This window comes from Pipistrellus hanaki (genome assembly GCF_964339955.1).
Source record: "Pipistrellus hanaki genome assembly, chromosome: 13".
NCBI lineage: Eukaryota > Metazoa > Chordata > Mammalia > Chiroptera > Vespertilionidae > Pipistrellus > Pipistrellus hanaki.
The window spans coordinates 59129741-59137285 of record NC_140515.1 but is presented as its reverse complement, the minus strand read 5'-3'; the positions used below and the strand labels follow the sequence as shown (position 1 = coordinate 59137285).

At 62.7% G+C, this 7545-nt stretch overlaps 2 protein-coding genes across 3 annotated transcripts in view; both read right to left on the bottom strand.

Annotated features, from left to right (window-relative positions):
* Positions 1-3087, bottom strand: LOC311631846 (uncharacterized protein C3orf62). The gene is made up of 3 exons (XM_084902474.1): positions 2665-3087; positions 1625-1716; positions 1-438 (listed from the first exon to the last, which is right to left on the bottom strand). Exons 1-3 carry the CDS (start codon positions 2922-2924, stop codon positions 173-175), a joined length of 618 nt encoding a protein of 205 aa, XP_084758600.1. The 5' UTR covers positions 2925-3087; the 3' UTR covers positions 1-172.
* A 955-nt stretch (positions 3088-4042) lies between these two features.
* USP4 (ubiquitin specific peptidase 4) overlaps positions 4043-7545 on the bottom strand; it is a 29311-nt gene continuing 25808 nt past the window's right edge. For both annotated transcript variants that reach the window (XM_084902453.1, XM_084902452.1), the window contains 6 exons: positions 7424-7494; positions 7162-7280; positions 6780-6929; positions 6057-6160; positions 4536-4624; positions 4043-4326 (listed from right to left, as the gene is read on the bottom strand). In XM_084902453.1, the coding sequence (XP_084758579.1) occupies positions 4165-4326; positions 4536-4624; positions 6057-6160; positions 6780-6929; positions 7162-7280; positions 7424-7494 (695 nt within the window). In that variant the 3' untranslated portion in view covers positions 4043-4164. The remainder of the gene's footprint in view (positions 4327-4535; positions 4625-6056; positions 6161-6779; positions 6930-7161; positions 7281-7423; positions 7495-7545) is intronic.

The window sequence follows — 7545 nt, the reverse complement described above, 5'->3', positions numbered from 1 at the left end:
GCACAGCCACCGGCCTGAGCACCGGTGTATTGGCATCAACCAGAGAAACAGGAACAATCAGAAACACTTCAAAGCAACAGGGAAACAACAAAACACGCAAACCAAACAGCACTGGCTCTGCTCCAGGGAGCCACAGGAAGTGGGGGGTTCCGGGGGGCTCCGGGGGGCGGCCTCACTCCAGGTGGTATTTGAACGGGCCCATCAGGCTGTAGTCCTCCTCCAGGTCCAGCACCGTCTGGACCACGCTGTGGTCGTCGAAGGCGCGCTGCAGGCTGCCGGGGTCGGCCTCCGCCGCCTCCCGCGGGCTCTCGTCCATGAGCAGCGCCCAGGCCTCCTCCGGGAAGGGCGAGTCCCCGCAGGGGTCGCACACACGGTTCAGCTCGTTCTCAAACTCCAGCCTCCCCGCCAGCTCCTCCATGGTGCGGATGCTCGTGCTGTCTGGGGAGGGAGGGCCGTTAGGCGGCGGCCGCGGGCTCCGAGGGCGGCCAGGGACCGCTCGGGGCTGCGCCCCGGGGTTTGCACAGGGACAGGCTGTGCCAGAGCCCGGGCCAATCCTAAGGGCGGCTCAGCACCCCCTTTCCGGCTCTTACTGTGCCCAACTGTCGAGCCCCCCGGGAGGGTGCACATGTGTGCGCCTCCCAGGCTGACAACCTCCAGGTGAGGAGAGGGGGAGATAGTGCCGTAAGGCACCAGAGGACCAGTGCCCCGAGGTCTCCCTCCCTCCCTGAAGCACCAACAGCCCAGGGCTGCACCCCTGGAGGAGGAGCCGTGGTCCTACTGTGCGTGGGAGTCACTGAGACGGGCTCACAGGCTCCCCACAGAATGCAGATGTGCAGACACGTGTCTGCCAGACACACAGCAGCTGCAATACCTCCTGGTGGTGGAATCAGAACAGGGCTTTGGATTGACTTTTTTGTTGTTGTTGGATTTTTTTGTTTTTTTGTTTTTTGAGTTTTTACAGAGAAGAAGAGAGAGGGATAGAGAGTTAGAAACATCGATGAGAGAGAAACATCGATCAGCTGCCTCCTGCACACCCCCTACTGGGGATGTGCCTGCAACCAAGGCACATGCCCTTGATAGGAATCGAACCTGGGACTTTTCAGTCCGCAGGCCGAGGCTCTATCCACGGAGCCAAACTGGTTTCGGTGGGATTTACTTTAAGTTAATGTTTTTATTGATTTTTTAGAGGGAGAGGAAGTGAGAGGGAGAGAGAGATAGAAACATCAATGATGAGAGAAACATCACTGATCGGCTGCCTCCTGCACGCCCCAAATGGGAATCAATCCCGCAACCCAGGCCTGAGCCCTCCATGGGAATGGAACCATTGACCCTCTGGTTCATGGGCCAACGCTCAACCCATTGAGCCACACCAGCCGGGCTAAGATTTCTTTTCACCGTGTTCCCACCACAGCTGGACCCCCCACCCGTGTCTACTCCGTTTCCTGCAGATCTCAGCTTGACCACAAGTTCTGGGGCCGCTGCCCCCAGGGCTGCGCTGTGGTTTCTGAAATGGCTGCCAGGCCACCAGGTCTCCGACCAGAGCCTGCCATGAGCAGGGCCAATGGATGAGAGATGGTCTTTCCTGACCCGCCATCGCCTCCTGGAGGCGGCGCGCGGTACTCACCGATGATGTCCAGCAGGTCCTTGGTGACCTCTTGGCTAGAACTGCCGAGGGGCAGACTTGAGTCAGCCTTCAGCTCCTTCTCCATGTCTTTCCTGCAGCCCCGGGGGAAAGGAAAAGGTGGGGAATTAGAGCCTCTCTCAGGAAAAATACTTTTTTTTAAGTATTTTTATTGATTTCAGGGGGGGGCGGGGAGAGAAGCATCAGTTATGAGAATCATTGATCGGCTGCCTCCTGGGGATCAAACCCACAAGCGGGCCTGTGCCCTGGCTGGGAATCAAATCACGACCTCCTGGCTCATAGGTTGATGCTAACCACTGAGCCCCGCCGGCTGGGCCCTCTTTCAATAAAACATTGACGGGTGTTAGGTAATGTTCATTGCCATTTAGGCTGTGATTAGAGGACAACGGAAATGACTCCGTCGGTGGGGCCGACTACACATCACCGACGCCGCATCCGTGTGAGCCCGGATGACGCCTTGGAGAGCGGCGAGCTCCGTGGCTCCGTCACTCCCGCCCCGCTCGGTGCCGGGCCAAGCAGCGGGGGCTCCAGGGAGAGAAGGTCCGGGGAGGCACCGGGGAGTCAGGAAGCTCTGGGTCGGGGGGCGGGCGGGGAGCAGGGTGAGGCCAGCCGGCCCGGCCCCACGATGGCAAAGGAGCCGGGATAAGATGCTCTTTCTGTGGCATAAACCTGCGGGGCGGGTGGGGCTGGGAGAATGGGGGAAAGGAGATAACTAACATTTTTAACAATAAAGTTTTTTAAAGGGAAAAAAATGTGACTTGGAAAACCACGATCTTTAACATTCACTCCTCCTCTGGTTTGTGCCAATGACCTCCCCTGACCCCTGACCCCTGACCCCAAACACACACACACACACACACACACACACACACACACACACACACCCTTTCCCGGGCTCCCGGGGCGGGGGGACCAGGAGGGACCAGGCCCTGTCGGGGGACGCGGGGGGGGGTGTGTGGGGGGGGGTCGGGGTCAGGGGGGTCGGGGGTCGGGGTCAGGGGGGTCGGGGTCGGGGCGGTCACCTGAGGCCGTCGCTGCGGCCGTCGCCGGGCTCGGGGCCGGGCTCGGGGCCCCAGGGCGGGCCGGGCAGGTTCTCCCTGGCGGCCAGCGGCCTGCGGGCGGCGGGGGCGGGCCTGGCGCCGGGGCCCGGGGCCTCCCTGTCGGCGGCGGAGGGCGGCGGGGGCTCCGGGCGGGCGCGCTGCTGGGACAGCCGGACGCCCTCGAAGGCGCGGTCGATGGCGGCCGCCAGCTCCTTGCGGCAGCGGCGCAGCTTCTCCGACATCGTCCGGGCCGCGTGCTGGGGGGGCGCCCGTCAATGGGGGGCCACCCCGGGCCATCGCTGTCCGCCTGCGGCCGGGACCCACCGGCCCCCACGGGGATCCGCCCCCGGCCCCACCGCCCCCGAATCCCGCCCCAAACCCCGCCCACTGCGCCCCAAACCGCCCCCCGCCCCCCCAAACCCCGCCCATCGCCCCAAAACCGCCCCCCGCCGCCCCCCAAACCCCGCCCATCGCCCCCAAACCGCCCCCCGCCGCCCCCAAAACCCCGCCCACTGCACCCCAAACCGCCCCCCGCCCCCCCAAACCCCGCCCATCGCCCCCAAACCCCGCCCATCGCCCCCAAACCGCCCCCCGCCGCCCCCAAACCCCGCCCATCGCCCCCCAAACCCCGCGCCCGGCGGAGGGAGAGCCTCACCCAGTGCAGCCGCGGCCCCAACCGTCAGCGCCCAGGGCGGTCAGTGCGGAGGGTCAGCGCGGAGGGCACGTGCCCAACCGCCGGCGCGGGTGAAAGGTCAGGGCGGCCCCTGCCGCGGCGGCGCGGGTTAAAGGTCAGGTGTCCCTGTCCCTCCCGGAGGGAAACGAGGGCGCAGCCGCCCGCCTGGGCCTGGAGGCTGCGTTGGGGGATGGGCCGTGCAGGGGCCTCGGCGGGGGGCGGGGGGCGGGGGGCAGGGGCCCCACGGGGAGCCCAGGGGCAGGGGTCTCGCTTCTCGCTGAGATTGGGGGGCTCTCCAACCCCCCACACTCCCAGGAGGCCGGCTTCCGCTCTGACCCCAGCAGAGGCCGGTGGAGGGGCAGGTCCCACATCTGTGCTGACCTGAGTGGCAGTCAGGGGTGGGGTGCAGGGAGGAGGGGTGCGGGCCACAGGACAGCACTGCTAGGCGCCCGTGCAGACGAGGGCAGGAGACCCCACAACCTTCACTTGGGCGGGGAAACGCCAAGAGGGGGGTGTTTGCTGGGCAGGCGACTGGGGGGGAGCAGGGATGGCCGCTGCAGCCCCCGCCAACCCCATGGGGCTGTGCCCTCCGCCTCGGTTCCGTCCGTCCACGCGCACTGAGCCCCACCCCCGCCCCGGTTCTATGGGAATCGCTCCACCCACTTAAAAGGAAAATAATTCAGCCTCTTGACATAACCCTTCTCAAGAAACGGGCTTTTTTTTTTTTTTCTTCTGCTCATAAAAGAAGGGAATTTCCTCATCCGGTTTTCAGTCCAAACACTAGTAGTCTTCAGGGTCACACGGTGGCGTCAGTTGGTGTCCATGCTGCAGGCCGCCTCCTCCCCCAGGCCCTGCTGGGAGCTGCTGGGGTGCAGGCCTCCGCCCGAGGAGCCGGGAAGGCCGGCGAGGGGAGGCGCCGGGTGGGACTCGCCGTCTCGGCGCTGGTAGAACAGCACGTAAGCCGCTTTTGTCTAAAACACGAGGGGAGAGGTCCTCACTGGCCGGAAAGCCACCCGTTCTGCCCAGCTGTCTCGCTGTTCCCATCACACTGTCACGGCTTTCCGTTGTTATAAATGCACAAAGCTTCCCCAATGTCACCTCCTCAGGACGGATTCCCAGAGGGACTGTCATTAAAAACAGGAAAAGCCTAGAGGCGGCGGCTGCAGCCGGGCTGACTCACCACGATCTGGTCCTCGGAGGCCAGGGACACGTTGCTGTCGTCGAAGTAGTACCACTTGCCGTTGAGCTTGTTCTTGGCGTAGGCGGTGTCTGCCGAGCCAAGGAAACACGCTAGCCGCCGCACCGCGGCCTGGCCGGCCCGGCTCGCACCAAAGCAGACCCCGAAATGAAACCCAGGCCTGACACCAGAACTAATCTCCAGCTGTGTCTTAACAAAACTACCTCATCCCGAATTAGACCTCCAAAGGGCTTGAAGAGGAGGAAATGGAGCTGTCAGGAACCAGCACTTTACACTGATTTGGGGAAACAATTTTTAAAAATGGCGAGCCCCGTCCATGTTCAGGGTGTCTACTGCCCCCTGCCTCTGGAGCCGGTGGGCAGACCCGGGAGGGGCACTGGGCACCTGGGCTGTTGGCAGAGCTCGGCTGTGGACGGACTTAATCTTTCTGGACAGCTGTAACAGCTCCTCAGTGACCGGCAGCCCACAGCCGGCACTTCCTGTCCTGATTTCGTACTGTTTCTAAGCAGGATGTGTTTACAGCAGCAACGCCAATTCCTGCCCCACCCGCTCCCAGGAGCTCTGGCAGAGCTGGGACGGACCGACGCCCTCTGGCCTCCCGGGCCCTCTCGGGTCCTCGCACTGGCTGTGGAGGCGGTAAGGGGAGAGGGAGCACAGCCCCCCCCTCCCCGGTGCCCACTTTCCAGAAACAGGTAAGATGGGCAAGCTCTCTTCGCTAAAAGGCAAACCCATGCACGACAGACATTTTGGAAACAGCAGAGGGCGGAGGAAGAGGAAGTCATGTTTGGGGTGTCCTCCGAGGCCTCCCGGCCCCAGCGTTTCCCCGCCTTTGGTCTCAGGAGCTGTGACCCTGCTCCTGTGACGGCGCCGCTCTGTGCTTTCTTTCACTGCATCCCCCTCAGCTGCGTGTGCAATGGCCGAGAGCTCGGCCATCAGGCAGATGGAGCAGTCCCAGCTCCTGACCACCACGCCGTCACTGACTGTTCGTGGTTACAGTGCCCTAGAGACTCCCCTGCTGGCAGCACCGCTTCCGGCTTTGTCCGGAAGGACGGCTGGTCTAATGAGCATATTATGTTGTTGTTGTTTTTCATGGATGAATATCTTTGTGCATAAAGCTTCCCTAATACCATTTCCTTAGGACAAATTCCCAGAGATGGGATTACTGGATTAAAGAACAGGAAAACTCGCCCAGCCACGTGGCTCAGCGGCTGAGTGCCGACCTATAAGCCAGGTCAGGGCACAATCTCAGGATGCAGGCTCCATCCCCGGTGTGGGGCGTGCAGGAGGCAGCCAATCAATAATTCTATCTTATCATTGATGTTTCTCTCTCTCCCCCTCTCCCTTCCTCTCTGAAATCAATAAAAATGTTTTTTAAAAGACTATGAAAACCAAAAAGAAATGTTACAAAGGAAGGGGCTACCGAACGGAAAAGGCCTGAGGCCCATGGCGCTGGCGGGGGGAGGGGCAGAGAGCTGAGGCAGAGGGCACGATGCGGGTACTCACAGTGGCCAACCCCCATGGCTCCGTAATGATTGGACACAGCAATGAGGTCGTACACATAAGGCCTTGCTGACGGGTCACAGACAAACTCGGACATGTTCAGACCTCTAAGCACAAAACACAAGAACAGCCGTCACTACGTTATTAATTTAGAGAAACCCCTTTATGCAGCAGACAGGCCAGAGGGAGGCGCTGCAGAGACAGAACACGCACAGGCCAGGCCTGGTCCCGGCCGACCGCTGACCTCTCCGGCTGCAAAGGAAAGCCGCCTGGGAAGGCCAGACCAGCGGGAGGACGGCTCTCCACCCCCCAGGCTGCCGGGACACCTCTCACAGCCTCTCACAGCCACGCGTGGTACCTCCACGTTCACGCTGCACCAGAACAGGCCCCATCAAGCTTTCATCCCCATGTTTCATTGTGAAAACTCCAAGCATACAGAAAAGTGAAGAATTTCCCAACAAATACCTAATACCCATCACCTCGGTCCTCCACTGACACGCCTGTGTATCTCCCCCGCAGCATGTTAACTCTGCCCTTGGTGGCAGAGACCCATCCTGCTGCCTGAGTGCCTGCCAGTCACTCCGGGTCTGGGACAGGAGCCCCCAAACAACCCCCTCCGCCCGCAGACTCACTCCCAGAGCCACAGCCACGTCCGTGGTGGCAAACCCTCTGCCATCGGTGCCAGCTTCCTCCCCCGAGTGCCCCCGGGACAGCAGCAGGACCCACCTGACCGGGAACTCCACGACCGTGTCCAGCTTGTCCCTCCAGTACCGGCTGTAGGAGAAACGCTTGAGGTGCACCACCAGGATCTTGGGCAAGGACCACAGGTCAAACTTCTTGGTGGCCTGCTGATGCCTCTTGCAGTTGGGACAGTACCTGAGGGAAAGGAGAACGGCCATGGGAGGGCAGGGAGCGAGAGCAGCCCGCAGCCCGTCCCTTCCGGCCGCGGCAGCGGCTCAGTCCCCCTCCCCACGGGGAGGGCGCTCAGTCTGCAAGGCAGACGCGGGGAAAGGTCTGTGTCGAGGCTGGCAGCTAAGAGTGACGGGGACACGGGGCTGCGTGCGCCCGCTGCCGGCGGTGTCAGAGGTCAGGGGCGGGGCGGGCCTACCAGGGGTCGTGCTCCCCGAGCGTCTCCATGGTGGTGAAGAGCTCGATGCAGTCCCGCAGCGCCATGGCCGTCTTCTTCTTCTTCTGCGGCTGCAGCATGCTCACGTGCTTCTCGAAGGCCTGCGGGAGCAGAGCGAGGTCTGCGGGGAGACGAGGCTCCGGCAGCGCGGGCAGCGGCTCTCACGAGCCTCTGGTGCCGTCACTCAGCCCCACACCGAAGCTGCCGTGGGTGACCGCCCCCGATGCCCGGCCCTGCCGCCTACCTCGGACTCCTGCTCATCGTAATACAGGCTCCGCGTCTCGGGGTCCCAGTCGATGGCCAGGGTGGACCGAGCTGTGGGGGACCCAAGGTCACCGTTAGGGAGGGGCAGCCCCGGAGCGGCTC

Bases quoted from the DNA above. Each gene is read 5' to 3' on its own strand.
- LOC311631846 (XM_084902474.1), bottom strand. From the start codon at position 2,924: ATGTCGGAGAAGCTGCGCCGCTGCCGCAAGGAGCTGGCGGCCGCCATC. The intron at 1,717-2,664 runs GTGACCGCCCCG...CCGGGGCTGCAG, and splicing joins GGCCGCAGCGACGGCCTCAG to GAAAGACATGGAGAAGGAGC. The intron at 439-1,624 runs GTGAGTACCGCG...CTCCCTCCCCAG, and splicing joins GGACCTGCTGGACATCATCG to ACAGCACGAGCATCCGCACC.